Source organism: Chenopodium quinoa, unplaced genomic scaffold (assembly GCF_001683475.1).
Source record: "Chenopodium quinoa cultivar QQ74 unplaced genomic scaffold, ASM168347v1, whole genome shotgun sequence".
NCBI classification, from domain to species: Eukaryota; Viridiplantae; Streptophyta; class Magnoliopsida; order Caryophyllales; family Amaranthaceae; genus Chenopodium; species Chenopodium quinoa.
In genome coordinates this window covers 1,948,289-1,966,525 of record NW_018743021.1, presented here as the reverse complement: position 1 = coordinate 1,966,525, position 18,237 = coordinate 1,948,289, and the positions used below count along the sequence as shown (strand labels likewise).

Genomic DNA, 18,237 nt, shown 5'->3' with positions numbered 1-18,237 from the left:
TTTAAATACTGAATGTTTAATTTTTTTAATGTATTCATTTTTTATTACTGAATGCTCATTTATTTTTATGTGTTCTTAATTTTTTACACCACAGACAGTAGTGGTAGCTAGTAATTGCCTATACATAAATATAAATATAGTCGTGTAATAAAATTAAGTATTGTTGAACCCAAAGTAAAAAGACGGACGAACGTAAGTAAATATAAATATAGTCGTGTAATAAAATTAAGTATTGTTGAACCCAAAGTAAAAAGACGGACGAACGTAAGTACATACTTTGTCCTCCTCTCTCGGTGTCTCTGTTTCTTGTTGTAACTTGTAAGTGGTTTCTTTTCCTAATCATCGAATATCAATTTCACAATCTAGGGTTTATCGTTGAGTCAGTGTAGTAAATTTGGGTTTCGAATTAATCAGGAATTACTAAGTTTATGAACGATCATAACCAGAAAATTTTACTCCGTATAGTTGAATTAAACTTGCCTTTTCTCCCTATAATTATTATGTGATTTTCGAGCTTAATTGATTTGATAATTGAATCAAATTTGGTTACAAAAAAAATATAAACATCACAATCTAGGATTTATTGTAGTACAATTAGGTTTCGAATTTATTTGGAATTACTAAGTTTATGAATGATCATAAAGAGAGATTATGTTTCAAGAGAAGAAATTTATGAGCCTAATTTGATAATTTAAAAATATTTCTCTAAAATTATGTGATTTTCGAGTTTGGTGCAATAATTGAATCAAAATTTGGTTACAATCATATAACTTTGCTGTAGTTTTGCAATTCAAAATATCTTTTTGTAATATAATTTGATAAATTTGAATTTGAGTGAATTTTGGTTGTTAATGTGTTGCAGATAAAACCCTAAAATGGTAAGACGGAAACGGCCATACGGCGACGAATCAGAAGCAGAAGTTGAAAGAGAAAATAATGGCGGGAAAGTTGAAAAGAAAAGGAGTAGTGGTGAGGTTGGAATAATGAGTGATGAATCTTTCTTTGCTCTACCACTTTCCGACCCTACTAAAACTGCTATTAAGGATATCGGCTTCTCTAACATGACACAGGTTCGTTCTCTTCGTTTGACGCAATTTCTATCTTACTCCCGGAGTACCGTGCACATGGTACTCCAGATTTTATAAATTCATGTTATTTTGATATTAGCTTCTTATTATTTCAATTTATATATATATATATATGTTATTTTTAAATCAATGTATGTTATTTTGTCTTTTTTTCTCAGTCATCTTCCTCCCATAAAATCACACACATTCTCTTCCCTTTTTCATCCAATTTTCTGGGTTTCCCAAAAATCAACCTCTCACTCTCTCTCTTCCTCTCACTACTCCAATTCTAAATCAAACACACTTTCTCTCTCCTCTTTTCTTCTTCTAATTTTCTGGGTTTCTTAGAAATTAATTGATTTAAAGCCCTTTAAGGGTTCAAATGTGTTCATGTCAAGAAATTTAGTACCTCTTGAAGTGTTCGATTCTCTTTAAACTCAAAGCTGCTAATGTTATTTTGATGTAAAACTTATTATTATTTCAATTTATATACATGTTATTTATAAATAAGTACTTGTTACTTTGTAAATTAAAAATGACATGAATGGAGGTTGAAGTAAATAAGTAAATAACATATTGTTGTAACAAAATAAGTAAATAACACAACTTTTAAGCAAAATAACAAAAAGTGTACACAAAATAACTCAAACATATTTGTAAGAAGTACCATGATCCATTGTACTCCAGGAGTATATAATACTCATTGGTTTTTGATTCATTGTTTAGTTTCAACCTAATTATAAATTTATAATTCCAAAAAATATATCAGTGAATTTAATTATCCCAATGGTTCTGAATAAAGGGGTTGTATGTAATTTATGTTGTGATTTGCTTTCGAAAACTTAAATTTGGATATTGTGTTCTTAATGATGAATTTGTGACATAATTTGAGAATGGGAGGGTGTAGATTTAGTCAAGGGGTAGCTATGGATAAGTACTTAGTGAGTGAATTTATAGAGATGGCGCGTTAGCTCTACAAGGCTCCAAGACCTATAATTTTATCATAGAGGCAATTCGATTTGAAGAATCCTAGCTATTGATCACATGACCCTGGAAACTATTACTTCGTATATCTTTTCTATATGAATAAATTGTACCTCCTAGGCCTGCCTTGCGCCTTGGTGTGTCTTGCGCCCTTTAAAACTAAGGACAAGTGGCTCTGAAGCTTTTATTATCGATTTTGTAATTTCTTGTAAATTGGTCTACCAAGACCCTTAGAATCCCAAAATGCAACTTCAATAGATGGAATTTGAATTTAGTATTTCTCGGTTAGCTAATGCTATTTGCTTTACTATGTTTGAAGATTCAAGCCAGAGCTATACCTCCTCTCTTGGAAGGCAAAGATGTGCTAGGAGCTGCAAGGACTGGTTCTGGTAAAACCCTTGCCTTTCTTATTCCAGCTGTGGAATTGCTGCATCAGACACGTTTTACTCCTCGTAATGGTCTTGGTGTTGTTGTTATTTGTCCAACCAGGGAGCTTGCTATTCAGGTTTAACTCGGGACTTGCTTCCTTTTGTTTGCTCTGCTTTAAAGGGCAGTCTCACAGAACTATTTTTTGTCTTTATGATGCAGTCACACGCTGTTGCTAAAGAACTTCTGAAGCAGCATTCACAAACCCTTGGCTTGGTCATTGGTGGTGCAGCCCGAAGGAGAGAAGCAGAAAAACTTGCCAAAGGTGTTAATCTTTTAGTGGCAACTCTCGGACGCCTTCTTGACCATCTTCAAAATACTAAGGGCTTCATATACAAAAATTTAAAGGTGATTTGTAGCATTTATATCAAACTTTACTTGAAACATGGCTTTTTTTGTGTTGTATTTCCAACTTTATTTGTTCTAAGATCTGATGATCTGATCCTGATTTGATTTCTTAATTTGACTAATTTCTGACAATATTTGTACACTATTTCTTAAGAAAATTTTTTTATCAAATGTGACTTCTTTGGAATCGAATTAATGTGTAACTTCCTATTATAATGTTTCGCAATAAGCAAACACAAATAAGCAAGTATGGTCTGATTTGATCAATTTTGAATAAGCAAATATCTGTTAAAATTAGTTGAATTGAACATAGCCTAAGTGAATATAATATAATGAAGAATGTAAACTCAACCTGATACTCATTTCTCGGGTTTCATATTTGCTGAATGGATGATCAAAACCATGGTACAAGAGGAGTTATATTGTGGGTATTTCCTTACATATAATGCTTGTATTTACTAGGGTAATGTCATCTCTAATATATTTATGCTTGCAGTGCTTGGTGATTGATGAAGCTGACAGGATTCTGGAGGCTAATTTTGAAGAAGAGATGAGGCAGATACTAAAAATTTTGCCAAAGGTCAGAAATATGCCTTTTATATTTCATGTGTGGTTAAAACTCTATGTCCAGAAAAAAGGGCTGTAATATGTATTCAATTAACTTTTTTTACAGATATACTGATAATGTGCTTGATAAACAAATGTTTACCTTGATACTTCGTATTAAGGAAATTTGGAAAGTATGATAGTTTGTGGTTCTTGTAGCATTTTGGAAGATGGAAAGCTGGTGCTTTATAAACAAATGTTTACCTTGATAAATTTAATGCTACGATATACACAGCCTAAGGGCTAGTTATGAGCGTCAAATATACTCTCTATTATTGAGTTTAAGAATACGTGACATTTTGATATGTGTTGTAAATGTTAACTTTAATACTAATAATTTTACTTTACTCTCTCATAGGTAGCTACTTATATAATTTGGAAGTGTATGTAATCCAAAAGTAAATTTCTTTTGTTTTAAAAGTTATTGTATTCATTTAGTATGAACAGCTGATATGAACAGTTGATATGATTGAGCTTGAATTTTACTGTGCTCTGGATGGATTATCTTCTTTTGTCTCTTTTGTGATGTTTAGGGTCTTTTGATGCCGGATTTCTACTTTGTGGTTCTTGAAATTGTATATGTTATTCCAAATTTTATGCTCTTTTATGTCTTTGTCAAGGCCATGAAGTTTCTGAAATAATTATTCGATTGAAAATTTTCTGGCATACAGGAACGGCAAACATCTCTTTTTTCAGCCACCCAAACTCAGAAGGTAGCTGTCAATTTTTTGTAATTTCTGCCGTATTTCTGTTCAGGAAAGGGGGCATGTTTAGGGGAGAGAGGGAGATGTAATACTGAGTAGAACTGGCTACTATGTGTATATGTGCTGAGTTAGTGATATAATAATTTTGGTATGTAGGTGGAGGACCTTGCACGCTTGTCATTCAAGTCTAGTCCTATCTACATTGATGTTGACGAAGGGAGGACTAAGGTAAGTGAAAACTGTAAATTGATGGTTCCATTATTTGTACCTGTCATCCTTGGTTCTTATATGATGGAATAACTTATCCAATGCTGGTTATCATAGGTTACCAATGAAGGACTACAGCAGGGCTATTGTGTTATTCCTAGTGATAAGAGACTTATCCTTCTCTATTCGTTTCTGAAGAAGAATCTGACTAAGAAAGTCATGGTTTTCTTTTCTTCCTGCATGTCAGTAAAATTCCATTCAGAACTCTTCAAATATATTCAGATTGACTGCTTTGATTATTATGGGAAACAAAAGCAGAACAAGAGAATTACAACATTTGACGACTTCAGCAAAGCAGAAAAAGGCATACTTTTTTGCACTGATGTTGCTGCTCGTGGACTTGATATTCCTGGTGTGGTTAGTGTCTTATATGCTGTTTTTACATTAATTAGTGTAATCTCAACAGAATACAGGTTTTGGTACAGCAAGTTAGCAAAGGCACCTTTATCTGAATGGTCTGTTATTTTCTTGGCTTTTTGTAGGATTGGATTGTGCAGTATGATCCTCCAAATGCCTCAACGGTATTTCACATTACCGACTTGACCCCCCCCCCCCCTCTCTCCTGAATATAGCGAGCTTTATGTGATTTTGTTAGCTGATATGTTATCCCTTTTAGGATTATGTTCATAGGGTTGGACGAACAGCTCGTGGGGAAGGTGCAAAGGGTAATGCTTTGCTTTTTCTTATTCCAGATGAGCTGCAGCTTCTTAGTTATTTGAAGGTATGAATATAGCCGACAAACTACACTTTGAAGTTTCAATGATGAAAGTGAAGTCAGATGTATGTATTTAATTTGGACTTAAAACTTTATGAATGTATTCATAAATCTTTGTGAGATAATTTGGATTTATATTTTGTTACACTGAGTGTTGACTGCAGATTAAAGCTCAGTTATGTTAAACTTGTTGGTTGTGCTAAGTGGATCAATTTGTTTCTACGTGTATATCTCGCCCCTTATTTCTAACTCAATATGTAAAATTATAATGCAGAGTGAGAAGATTCCTGTAAAAGAGTATGATTTTGATACAAAGAAGCTGGCAAAAGTGCAGTCGGTTCTGGTACTAAATCTTCTTATTTCTGTTTTTTTTTTTTTTCCTTCCGAATTATGAAAGCACCATTTTACATAGTAGGATTTTGCAGGAGAAATTGGTATCAAATAATTATTACTTGAACAAGTCAGCTAAAGACGCATTCAGGACCTATATATCATCATATAGCTCACATTCCATAAAAGATGTGTTTGATGTACACAAACTTGATCTACAGGTAATACTTTTTTCTTTTGTATTATTAGAATAGGGCTGATCCTGTTTAAAGACCAATTCAATTTCATTTTGTATGGTAATATAATATGTGAATGAAAGACGAGGCAAACAGTTTGTCAGATAATGCGTTTTCTATAGATCTTATTGCTGCTGTCTATTTTACCAAGATTAGATGTTGGTTCACTTTTGCAGGCAGTAGCTGCTTCATTCTGCTTGTCTTGCCCACCAAGGGTAAATCTCAACGTACACAGCAATGCTTCGAAGTTTAGGAAGAAGAGCCGTAAAGTTGAAGGGAGATTCAATGAAAGCAATCCTTATGGGAAGCGAGATGGAGATGTTGCTAGGCAATTTGTTAGGTATTAGAAAACTTTCGTAACAGATTTTATTCTAGTTTTTGTAAGGAAATTTAGGAAAAATAGTTTTGATACCTAAGCTATTGCTAGTTTCTTAATAAGCTTATGATAATTGTATGTTATATTCGCAGAACAACAATCTACAAGGCTATTCATTAATTATAACATCACATGAATAAGTTTTTCTTTCGCTTTGATCTGTATATACTAGTATATAAATTAAATTGCCACATTTAATTTAGAATTGACGATTTAAAATGAAATTAAGCATTGTTCGTGTTTCAGGTTCTAAGGTTGGTGTTATTTTTTAGGGCAGGTTGGTGTTAGTGGGAAGGGTTTGTTATTGACTATGGTGAAAAATTAAAATAATCCCACTAGACCATGTTGGGTGTGAAACTCACTTGTTAAGTTATCCTTAAGACCTTAACCTTCCGGGTTTATGAAAGGATGTATAATGAATTGTGCATAAAATACGTAAGAGTAAATAATTAGAATTTTTTTTTGATGCAAGTAAATAATTAGAATTAAAAGAATAAAATAATGTGTTAGTATTTAAATTGAATACTTAAAATAAGAAAAATAAATTTTGATTAATTTTACCATTAAAAATAATTTAAAAATCATCAATTTATAGCTTTCGAGTTTTAAAAATAAATTGTGGTAGTTATATTTCAAACGATTACTATATGTTTGCTCAACAAAAATATGATGTGGAGGTGAGAAAGGTAGAGAGAGGTAAAAATTCTCATTCAATAGCACTAGTTATTATGTGTCTAACCAGGAATTATAAAGGATAAAGAGATCCAAATTCAAATAAACAACATACATTATAGACATTATTGATTCATAAATAGCACTTATTTATACACCATACTACGAATGAAGTATCATCCAAACGGAGTATTTTAAACATGCATGAAAACTTCATTAAGATGAGAATAAAATGCAAATAAATAAACTCTGTGACATACGTACTTTAGTTTTATTATGGACTTTAAGTTATTAAAATAAACCACTCTTAACTCTTGAGATAATGAGTAGAATAAAATAAACCACTCTAACTCTTGAGATAAATAAAGAGTTCATCATCAAAAAAAAAAAAAAAACATGCTTACAACAAATTAAACAGTAAATAAAAGGTCCCATACATTCCATATATTATATATGATGTTTGAATTGATAGATTGATCTACGAGATGCTCCAGCGGTTGCCTTTGTCGCCTTTGCTGCATGGCTTCTGATCCGCGTACATGCACGGCCGTGCAAAAGCTTCACTGCTTTTGGTTTCAGAAAGCAAAATAAGCCCAATTATTAACATTATTATAGTTTTCGCGAATTTTGAAAAGTTAGTCTTCTTCATTATCGATCTCTTTATGTGTTTGTAATTTTATAGGGAGTGTATATTGAAATTTTTTTTGTTATGAAGATGTATTTCCTTTGTATAATTTGCACTCTATTTATAGACGTTTTTTTTTTTTTACCTAAGTGCATGAATTATTGATTTTCATTTAAGGTTTTTAATATACTAGCTATACCGTAAATATTATTATGGATCGCCATTGTCGCCGGAATCGTTGCCGGAATCATAGGGCTCAATAATTAGTCGTCCTTAAGTTGGACGTTAGATCACATGTTTTATATTGTGAGTTGACCTTGAATTACAGCTCGATCGCTTCGATGGGATGAGGAAAGAAGAAAGCCTAGCTAGCTACCTAAGATGATAAATTTGATTAAGCTTGGATTAATTTGATGAATATGAACTTGTCTGAGTTTGTGAAGAGGTGGGTGGTTTAATTAGGTTTATAATGTACTCCTTCTGTTTCTGAAAGTTCGACTTAGGGCCTGTTCTTATACGTTTATTTTTCAGTTCACTTTAGTTCAGTTCTCAATTTCCTTCTATTATAAAATATTCATTTCAATTCAGTTGAGTTCAGCTCAGTTCAGTTCAGTTTAGCTGATTTCAGTCTATTATAGCAGGCCCTTACTATGTGCAATTCCAATAAACATCTTTAATCATGAATATTTTCGTCCATATTTAAGTGAACATTATAAAAAGTTAATATGAAGCGATAGGAAAAGTTATAATAAGGGGAATCTAATAAGATCCCACATGCTAATTTATTTCTATTGTATAAGTCATAAAATGTGATCAAAGCTATTTTATTTTGACTAAATGAATAATAAGTAAGTCGAACTTTTAAAATGTAATTGCATGATGGCCTCTTCCTGCTGATCGGACGGAGAATTCCAGGTCTGGATGAAGTTTCTGCCCAACTTTTTCGGTGTAATTATATCGTAAAATGATACAAATATTTATGGACCACATTTATAAGCAAAACACTCAAATTAAGTTGACATTTTATGAGCGCCTAATTTAAGTTTTTCTTGTTTGTCGCATTGCATTAGTTTGACATTTGATGAACACATAATTTATTCCTTTGAGTGTTGTTGCATAATGTTGTAGCATGTTCTCTACTTAATCAACATGATTATCATTTATCACCTTAGTAAGATACATAATGTTTCTCACCCTTATCTGTATCTACCACTTTTATTAGCTTCCAATTGGTATATTTAAACCAAAACTTGTCTCTTAATCAATGGGGAATGATATATGCGGCTTTTATAAGTTTAAATATTAAACACAAATTAAACACTATTATACTACCGATTAAAGCATGATTTTTTCATGTATTAACATTTATATACCTACCAAATTGAAGGTTTCATTGTTCCATGTGATCAAGGCTAGTTGGAATTATTTTACTACGTTTTTTTTTTTTTTTTTTAATCAAACCCTCTCTTAAATTCACATAATTAAATTACTAGAGTATTTGCTAATGCAATTGGAATTTGGATGGCATTTTGTCAACCAAATTTGTTGGATACTTATCATCAATTCTTATACTCATACTGTCATACAATTCATATATATACCAATATACACCTCATTTTAAGATTATTACAGCGCAACTATTATAAATTTGTACAGTTTGAATTGAACACGAATTTTTACTTTTATTGAAAGCAAATATTATCAAGTTAAATGTTGTTGAATTAGTTTCATTTACATTTCCATAATTTCATTTTAAAAAAATAAAATAAACTTCTATCAATCAATCAATAATTATTATATTATATTATATACTAAAAGACACACCAGCAATGACACTTGTCGTCTCCTGGTGTGTCTTTTAGTTTTGATTTTTTTTTTTTGGTTAAAATTTATTTAATTTAAATTTTTAATAAGATAAATAAAGATTGGCTAAAATGTAAATTGCTTTAATTGTACTAAATCAATATATCAAGAGTTTAGTTTATAATAATATAATATGACATATATTGAAACTTTAACAACCGTGCATTATTGCACGGGATCTAACATAGTTGCTCTATAATTATAACTATCCATGTTTAATGTTGTGCGTAGTCAAATAAAGCCTGCTATCAATCAATTACATACTACTAAAAGCGAATCTTAAGACACACTTGTCAACGTATTATCAAAAAATTTCCCGCCAAAAGTACCTTCTAAATAAATTGTTGTTACTTAAGGAAAAAATAAATTATGACATAATTGTGTTTGTTTTATACTATAAAATATAAATCTTTTCCTAAAAGATTAAACTATCCATTATAAGTTTATAACTATTACATGTTTTTAAAATATTTTCTCTTGCATGCTTTTATTTTTAATATACTCTATATTTTTTAATACTCAAGTCATTATATTAAAAAATTTATAATAAAATAGTAAAAAATATTTAACAATCGTGCATTGCACGGGATTTAACCTAGTATCTGATTAAAGGGTTGCAATTATTTGTAAAAACAAAAGGAAGTAATTTCTTTTATACACTTACATTTGGTCAAAGTCAAATGGGAAGGATTTTTTTTTTTTTTTTTTTGAGAACTCAAATGGGAAGAATATAATGGAAGATAAATATGGATTAGAGAGTAGTACTTGCCAGATTAAACTTTTAAAATAAATTTTAAAAAACATAAAATCCTGTATATAAAGGGTACGTTACAAGTTGAAAGAACATCACTGAGATAATATCACCCAAAATTACCTCAACCTATAATCTCACATTCTCACTCATAAACACACAAAGAAGAGATCAAAGATGATGAAGAACACTAGTTTTGCTCATTTTGCAACAACTGTCCTTATGCTGCTATTCGTGGCGCTCATCCTCCTTTCTCAAACCACCCAAGCACGACCACCAAAGAAAGAAATGTTCGCTTCAAAACCAAAGCCCGGGGTTCACCAGAGCCGCTATCGCTGGAGCATCTCTTAGAGAAAGCTATAACAAACAACTACGAGTATTCATTTGCATGGAATGGATAGTTATACTCAATAATCAATGTCATCCCCTCCTTACTTTTATGCTGTGTGTTGCGTGACATTTTACACTCTGTTCAAACTTGCAAATTTCTTTTTCTCATACATTGTACTACCATTGTAAGTCTCTTACATGTTCATTATTGAATCTGATTCTGTTGTATGTATGATAACATTATCGTTCGTAAATAATATTTTCTTTTACAATAATACAATTTGAATCATCAACATCACAACTTTCTAGACTAGGTTAGTATATATTTGTTCTGAAAGACGTCTGATCCAACTCCACCAAAGGATCCAAATTTAGAAGTGAACTATGAGAAAAGATTAGTATCAAAAAGTTCGGAGTAAGATTGCAAAAACTCCCATACCAATTTCCTTTGTTTTCCGGAGAGGATAGGCTAGGCAAGTACCGAACCTACACAATCACATCCAGGAAAAAAAAAATACAGTTACAACTTACAACTTACAAGTTACAAGGCAATAAAGTACTGCAATTCTTCAGAAGTCGAAAAAGAAGCTTCCAGAATCAAAGAACTCCGGGAATGTAATTCTTCAGTGTCATCGCTTCCACATACCAGTACAGTGTCCTCTGCATCATTAATGCATCTTTACATGTCTGATACAGACCACAAATAGGCTTCTTTCTCAGTAGCGCGTTTTTCATTTGTTCTTTTGAACAACTGCTTTTCATATCCTACATTGCAGTGAAAAGAGGATGAGAACATTGCGACTTATCTTTCAAATTAGTTAACGAATGATCTGTGACATCAAGTAGCAAAGCAATTGATAGCTTCACTCTTCTTGATAAATTAAGGAAACTAAAGAATTTCAAGGATTTATTAACAAGACTTACCAGTACTACGATTAACTCCATCCCAATGTCTCCCAGGTTTGATGCCGTATCTGTTAGGTTCATAGTCAAGCCCCCTTTTGATCCAGCTGTGACTAGGTATATCTTGGGGAATAATGAAACCAGATTCCTTCATCTTTTCACTATCTCCCAAGTCTGAAAGGAGCAAGTCGGATTGTTTTTTCTGCAATTTATCAAAACAGTCAGTGATTTTTCATGAGATTGCAAGAGCAACAGAATTTCATATAACAATCTAACAGATCATAACCTTGACCAAATGTGCCATTGGATCACCCCACCTAAGTCTATCCTTCATCAGGCTATCGAGTTCTGGATCATCTCTGTCAAAAAAAAGCAACGTGAGATTTTTAAAAAGTACGCATAATAGAACATAACTTATGCGATACACAAAATTCTTTATAAATTCTTTATATGTCACTTTTTTTGCAAGATAATATTCACCTCTGTCCAATTTCAAATGTCCTTGCATATTACTTTGGGACATTGACATTCAATAAGTCACTTTCATAATATAAAGTCATATATTCTTCCTTCTCATCCCTCTCGTATGTCAAATTTTTAATACATCAATTTAAATTAGTACTCCGTAGTAGACAAAGGTGACATGATCACACAAACAGAAAACACAATTGCAAAATATAGAATACAAATTCTCAACACCCCCCTCTCCCCACAACGCCACCCTCTCCGGTCCCCAAGCAAAAAAAAAGGGAAAAGCTCAAAATTTTAGTGTAGTCGTATACATGAAACAATGAAAAAAAAAATTCAAAACACGTAATCCCTATCAGCTATCAATAAAAAAAATCAGCATCCAATTGAGTTTTACCTGGACCGTGCAAATGGTTTTTCTTTCTCAAGTTCCATTTCAAGAAGCCTAGCTTCAGCTTCACGTTTTTGAGCCAAGCCCTTGCCCCATTCCAGCTTCTTCTCCTCCTCCTAATCAACAGAAATTCAAAGAAAAAAAGCATCAATATTGCTAGGACTGTTTTTCTGACAGAATCAAAGAAAAAATGCATTGGCTATTGTGGGGGATATAGTGAGAAGAAAGACAGAAACACAACAGTCAATTCATATTATTATATTAATGTCAAAAATAAGGAACGAATTTCAGAAAGAGTAATATGACAATATACATATATATATATACATATATATATATAATCCAAATTATAAAGAGAGGGGTTTCACCGTCACGGTAACAGATCCAGGATTCCGGATCTTGAGCAAATTTCATCCAGAGAAAGAGGCAGATAAATTACTACAGCAACCTAACCAAGGAATTGAGCATATCTGAGTGGACCAAAAATTATTTTGCTTGCCCCATTCTTGTCAATTTTAGAGTTACAATCATTTCAGGTTATTCTTTTGTGGGAAAAAATTTGATTTCTCACCTATAGAAATACTCACATTAATATATATTTCCTAGAATTCAAAATATTTTCCAACACTACAAGGACGAAGGGAAAGTGATCATTGACAGACCACAGACCCCCTTAGTTCCCATACCACCAAATAAATTGCCTTTCAAACTTTTCATTTTACAAGGCATGCGTCTCTCATTTGAAGACTTCCCATCCAAAGAAATTGAACCAATAATAAGTTTGTACTTTGTAGCATATGATAAAAAGGACATGCATAATTATCAAATGACTACTATAACAACTAAGGAAAAACTTTCAACTTTTCAAGTGCTTTACTGACTGCAGTCTAAGGTTTAGGTTAAAATTAAGGATTACAATCCATGGATGAAATCTAAAGTTACCATACTTTGACATGGAAAATTATCCCTATTATCATTTAGAGACTCCTAAGATGAACCATGACAAGGTTCTCTTGTGCATGAGTAGGATTTTGGGATTCAGTAAAGTTTCCAAGTCAATTCTCAAATATCAAATTTCCCTTCCCTTGCTTAGGATGCTAAAGTATAATAAATAAGCATTTGAGAAGCTGAAATAGCAATTTAAGCGATACAAGCTAAACTTTCCCTATAGTCAAGAAGAGACTCCTAAAATGGATCATGAAAAGGTTCTCTAGTGCATACTGCATAAATAGGATTTTGGGATTCAATGGAAGTTTCCTAGTCAATTCGCACAAATCAACGCTCCTTTCTCTTGCTTAATTAAGGTGCTCAAGTATATAAGCTTGCAACTGTGCTTTAATGAAATTGGAAGAAGAGAACATTCCTTATCACAACCACGTTAAAGGCTTTCTCCTTTTTAGATCTAAGCTTTGTGCAAGGATTAGATTGTTTTAATCTAACTCCGTGCAACACCCAGAGGAAAAAAAAAAAAAGGATTGCATTAGAAGTTAGCTCCAAAATCTGAAAAATCTTTCGCTTTGGAGCTCGACTTGGGCAGCTCTTCCCTAATTAAATTAATTATAAATTTATAAGTGACTCATAATTGACCGTGCATCTATTAAACTGAAGAAGTTGCTAGAATATGATTGCTTGAACAGTCATAAGAAGAGCAAGCACAAGTTATAAATGGTAAGAGACCTTAGGCACATTTATTATTAAGCTACCAAACCCCTGCCTCCAAAAAAAGGATTAGGAGAAGATTGTGTCAGAAGGTGAAGCACATCTGCACACTGGCTAGACTATATATTTATTAGTAAAACCATTCAGATTCAATTTGTTCAAAACAGTAGCCTAAAAATGGGGTTCTGAAATTGCCAATGCTAGACTATAGATTTGGCCCCAACTCCCAAGGAACAAACTATGACACAGAAGCAAAAACCATATTAGGCATACACATGACCACATGCAACTACCAATGAATAAAGGACAGAACATAATTCTTGTTAAACAGGATTAATCTCTCATCTCAAGTAATCTATAGCATATACAAATTACAATCTAGTGCTTGAGTTCTTTTACATAGTATATTTTTTTTTTTTTTTTTTTGAAGGAATCTAGTGCTTAATGTAGACCTAAGAAATAACATAAAACCAGCAATAGCAATTATTACAACAACAAAGCCTGAGTCCCACATGATTTGGGGTTGGCTGACAAGTTTCGTCAAAAAGGAACAGTCCGCAAAAAATGAAACAAAGAAATAAACATGATAAAATGAAAGTGGACAAAAACAAGAAAACAAATAGTGAATAAAAAGCGAGGGCAGTGTCAAGTGAAAATCCAAGAAGAGAAGATAAAATTTAAGAAATTTTTATGAAAGAGGAGCAAGGGCAGATAAAAGAAAGGAAAATCAAGCATAAAAAATAAAAAAAATAAAAAAGTTTCAGAAAACCTTGACATGGGAAAATAAATGTAGTTTGTAAACACAATAAGTATAGGTAAATAAGAAAAAACACAGTAATAGTAATTACTCCTCTCTAATATTTACTCATAAAGAAGCCATTATAGAATTTTTTTAGCTACCTTGGGCTTCTCTTTTTTCTTGGTAAGCTTCAAGTATTCATCCTTTGATATGCGTTCTCCTGCAATATAGTGTTCAGTGCCATTAAGTTACAAACATATAATGATATAAATGTCATACAAATATAGCCTAGGTCAGAAGCTATAACAACTTAGAGCAACGAAGGCAGTAATCGATCACTAACCCTTGTAACGATACACTGGCTCGGCACCCCGTCCACTTGCAGAAGGATCCATCTCATTGAATCTAAAAATATGTACATATTTTATGAGATAAAGTCACTGATATTTGAGAGATATAAGCCAAAACTGAGAATATCAAGCACTCAAGAAAACAACCCATTCCCAAAAATAAAAATAGAGAATATGACTAAAGCATTCCCGTCTGAACAGCTGAACTGCAAACATTGTTTTAGCAACAGTAATAAAATTATACACATGTACCTAGCAAGAATTTAACACTCAAGTGACATGAAACAACAATTTATAAAGAAGCCAAATATATTGATGTATTATACCTCGTCCATTCATCTTTTTTAATTTTTTCAATCTCCGTACTGACATCTTTGCCAGTAATCAAGCCTGTTTTCTGCTGTTGTTTGCTTTTTCTAGGAGGAGACAGGTCTGACTCAATAGACTCCTCTTGAGCACCATTTGCTCTGCGACCCCTTTTATCAATCCCTTTCTGGATTTTCCTTGGAGGTGAAAGATCCTCTGAAACTCGTTTTAGTTTTGATGAAGCCGGGCACTCACGGCGAGGGGGAGACAGATCATCCAAGCCAGAATCTCTTACACCAGTAGCTGAAGAAATTTTCTGAGGCATGGGAGAAAGAGAGCCATGAACTCGTCCCCGCCGACGCGGAGGGGACATATCACTGTCCTGTTTTGCATCTGTAACCTTGGTCCTGCGCTCAGGTGAGGGGGAATCATAACGTCTACGACGCTGGCGTGGTGGTGATAAATCCACTTCTTCACCGGCAGCCAAGGACTTTGACACATGCTTAGATGATGGAAAATCATTATTTTTTTTACGTTGTCGAGGTGGTGACAGATCAGAGCTTTCTCTAACAAAATCATCAGGTCCTGGCGAGGGACTGTCATTGCGTTGGCGACGTTGTCGTGGTGGTGACAGGTCAGTAACTTCTCTACCTGAATCTGAAGCATCCATGCCAGGCTCAGGAGAAGGTGTATCAAACCTAGCTTTTCGATTACGAGGTGGAGAAATATCTGAAGATAAATCATGAGTAGTTGAGCTCTTAGGAGCATCAGAAACTGGAACCCAGCCACTACCATCTTCAGAAATTTCATTATAAGAACGCCTAGCCCTAAGCTCCTCCAACCTCTTCATCCTTTTAAATTCAATGTCTTCATCAACTTGTGGCTTCTCATCTACAAAATGAAAACCAAAAAGAACAAATTAGGGAAAATACGATATGGCAGAAACTAAAAAAATTGAGTCATAGTCCATGAAAACATACATTATGACATGGAAATTTTACCAGGTGAATCATTCTCTTCCTCTTCATCAAAACTAACTGGCTTATGCCATACAGGATCTTCATCCACAACAAGTACACCAGCAGCTACTGCAACTGGTTTAGATTTCTTCTTTTTCTTCTTCTTTTTCTTCTCCTCCTCTGCTGCATTACTTTCATACTTCTTCAGGTATTCTTTCAACGACGAAGAAGCCGGTGCTGCCATCACCACTTTTCACTTAATTGTTTCCTGAACCAAAAATAAACCAATATAAGGATTATATTTTACTTTCAAACTTCTTCAGGTATTCTTTCAACAGCAAAGAAGCCGGTGCTTCTATCACCACCGCTCACTAAATAACAATTTCCAATACCAACAATAACCTATATAAGGATTGTATTTTACTTTCAAAGTTCAGGTATTCTTTCAACGACGAAGAATTCAGTGCTGCCATCACTACTGTTGGTTTAATAACAGTTTCCTATACCAACAAAAACTACAGAAGGATTGTATTTTAATTTCATAGTTCCAAGTATTCTTTCAACGACGAAGAAGTCGGTACTGTCATCACCATTGTTCACTTAACAATTTCATAGTTCAGGACTTCAGGTACAGGGAGAACCAGAGAAAAGGTCCATTTTCATAGTTCCTTCCTACAATTAACTAATTAAGGCTTACAGGAAACAGCCTACAACACATTTGCACCCAGATTTGGCTTAATTATCATCAAATTAAGCTACAAAAATCCACATTAAATTGTTCTTGCTTAGGAATATCAACGTAAATTGCATATAACAAAATTCTAGCAAGAACGATTATAAACGATAAACCCTAGAATGAGAAATTGATAATAAATCATAACATCAGTTACTTTAACCGAAAGTTCAATCATCCAGCTTAGAAGAACCCTAAATTGACTATACTTACAATTAAATGAACGGTAAACCCTAGATTGGGAAATTGATATTCAATGATTTGATTAAAAAAAAAAAAAAAAAACTAACCTCAGAAGGTGCTTAATGGAGGAGAGAAAGCTCAGAAGCCGCTTCAATGGAGGATTCAGAATACGCGCTACAATGGAGGAAAGGGAGAATTTAGAGAGGGAGGAGAGCGTAAAAGTTATTAAAAGACAAAACAAAAGGAAAAAAAAAAACTTGAAAACGTATGTTGGGCCTCCGTATTAGAAAAGGAAATTAGAAAGGGAAATTAAGATGGAGAGAATAGACCTTTAAATTAATGAGACGAATAAATTGTCAATCGTAAGATCGTCAAATCTAATAATACCAACGGTGATAATTCTTTTAATTTTTAAGATGGCTGCTCTTTCGTTTCACAATAATAATCTTTCCATTTAGTAATTCGTATTTTTTTTACGAGAGTATTCGTAAATTTGATTTGATATATTGTTTTGTATTGATATCCCATTTTATAATTTTAGGTAATGCCAAATTAAAAAAAATTGCAATCAAAGATTTACATCGATTATTAAAGAAACATGGCACAATTAAAAGCAAATCTCAAATTGAGGTAAATTTATATGGAGTATAAGTGCTCTTTTTTTTTTTTGGAATTTATATTGAGAAAACTTTAACAAAAAGAATATTGAAAATAATCAATTCTTTTGGAGGGCTTGTTGTGGTGCTCTTCCTACGAAGGTGGGGTTAAGCAAGCGGCTTCAAAATGATGATAGGGTGTGTGGGTTGTGTGGAGTGGAGGAGGAAACCGAGCTCCATTGTATGAGGGACTGCATTGTGGCGAGACTTATATGGGATGAGAGTGGGCTGGAGAATGTCTTTGGTGTTGGGCATGGTAGCTTTGGAGATGCGGCTTTGGCTTATCTTGAGAAATCGCCAAAATCGGGTCATGGCTTTTTCATGACAGTATGTTGGCGATTTGGAATGCGAGGAATAGGTGGATTTTTGAGGGGGAGTATTGTAATCCGCAAGATTCTATGGCTTATGTTAATAAGCTCATGGTTGAGTTGGGTGGGAAGGAAGAGAAAGGGGGTGGATGTGCTGCCCCTGCTGCTAGACAGCGTTGGAAGCCTCCTCGAAGGAATGAATGGAAACTAAATGTTGATGGGGGTGTGGTTGAGGGACTTGGGTCTTGCGCTGGTGCTGTAATTCGTGGAGGGGATGGAGCT

The 18,237-nt window shown here is 33.3% G+C and overlaps 2 protein-coding genes across 3 annotated transcripts; one reads left to right on the top strand and one right to left on the bottom strand.

Annotated features, from left to right (window-relative positions):
- Positions 1 to 868: 868 nt before the first annotated feature.
- LOC110729995 (DEAD-box ATP-dependent RNA helicase 51-like) lies at positions 869 to 5,708 on the top strand. Its single transcript, XM_021909780.1, has 11 exons — positions 869 to 1,070; positions 2,371 to 2,556; positions 2,640 to 2,825; positions 3,322 to 3,405; positions 4,103 to 4,144; positions 4,292 to 4,363; positions 4,460 to 4,759; positions 4,885 to 4,923; positions 5,019 to 5,123; positions 5,392 to 5,460; positions 5,543 to 5,708. The coding sequence occupies exons 1-11, from the start codon at positions 876 to 878 to the stop codon at positions 5,699 to 5,701; spliced, it is 1,437 nt and encodes a 478-aa protein (XP_021765472.1). The 5' UTR covers positions 869 to 875; the 3' UTR covers positions 5,702 to 5,708.
- A 4,797-nt stretch (positions 5,709 to 10,505) lies between these two features.
- On the bottom strand, positions 10,506 to 17,361 carry LOC110730241 (BUD13 homolog). 2 transcript variants are annotated; one of them, XM_021910025.1, is made up of 10 exons: positions 17,099 to 17,361; positions 16,118 to 16,343; positions 15,137 to 16,007; positions 14,804 to 14,865; positions 14,622 to 14,680; positions 12,069 to 12,178; positions 11,490 to 11,562; positions 11,225 to 11,405; positions 10,947 to 11,065; positions 10,506 to 10,786 (listed from the first exon to the last, which is right to left on the bottom strand). In XM_021910025.1, the coding sequence occupies exons 2-9, from the start codon at positions 16,317 to 16,319 to the stop codon at positions 10,980 to 10,982; spliced, it is 1,644 nt and encodes a 547-aa protein (XP_021765717.1). In that variant the 5' UTR covers positions 16,320 to 16,343; positions 17,099 to 17,361; the 3' UTR covers positions 10,506 to 10,786; positions 10,947 to 10,979. The 2 variants fall into 2 exon arrangements, with proteins under 2 accessions (XP_021765717.1, XP_021765718.1); XM_021910026.1 differs by lacking the exon at positions 17,099 to 17,361 and having other exon boundaries at positions 10,506 to 11,065; positions 16,097 to 16,237.
- Between the last annotated feature and the right edge of the window lie 876 nt (positions 17,362 to 18,237).

Excerpts from the sequence above, each read along its gene's own strand:
- LOC110729995 (XM_021909780.1), top strand. The coding sequence starts at position 876 with ATGGTAAGACGGAAACGGCCATACGGCGACGAATCAGAAGCAGAAGTT. Across the intron at positions 1,071-2,370 it reads GCTTCTCTAACATGACACAG|ATTCAAGCCAGAGCTATACC; the intron begins GTTCGTTCTCTT and ends CTATGTTTGAAG. Across the intron at positions 3,406-4,102 it reads TACTAAAAATTTTGCCAAAG|GAACGGCAAACATCTCTTTT; the intron begins GTCAGAAATATG and ends TCTGGCATACAG.
- LOC110730241 (XM_021910025.1), bottom strand. The coding sequence starts at position 16,319 with ATGGCAGCACCGGCTTCTTCGTCGTTGAAAGAATACCTGAAGAAGTAT. Across the intron at positions 14,681-14,803 it reads GCCAGTGTATCGTTACAAGG|GAGAACGCATATCAAAGGAT; the intron begins GTTAGTGATCGA and ends ACTATATTGCAG. Across the intron at positions 11,563-12,068 it reads AAACCATTTGCACGGTCCAG|AGATGATCCAGAACTCGATA; the intron begins GTAAAACTCAAT and ends TTTTTTTGACAG.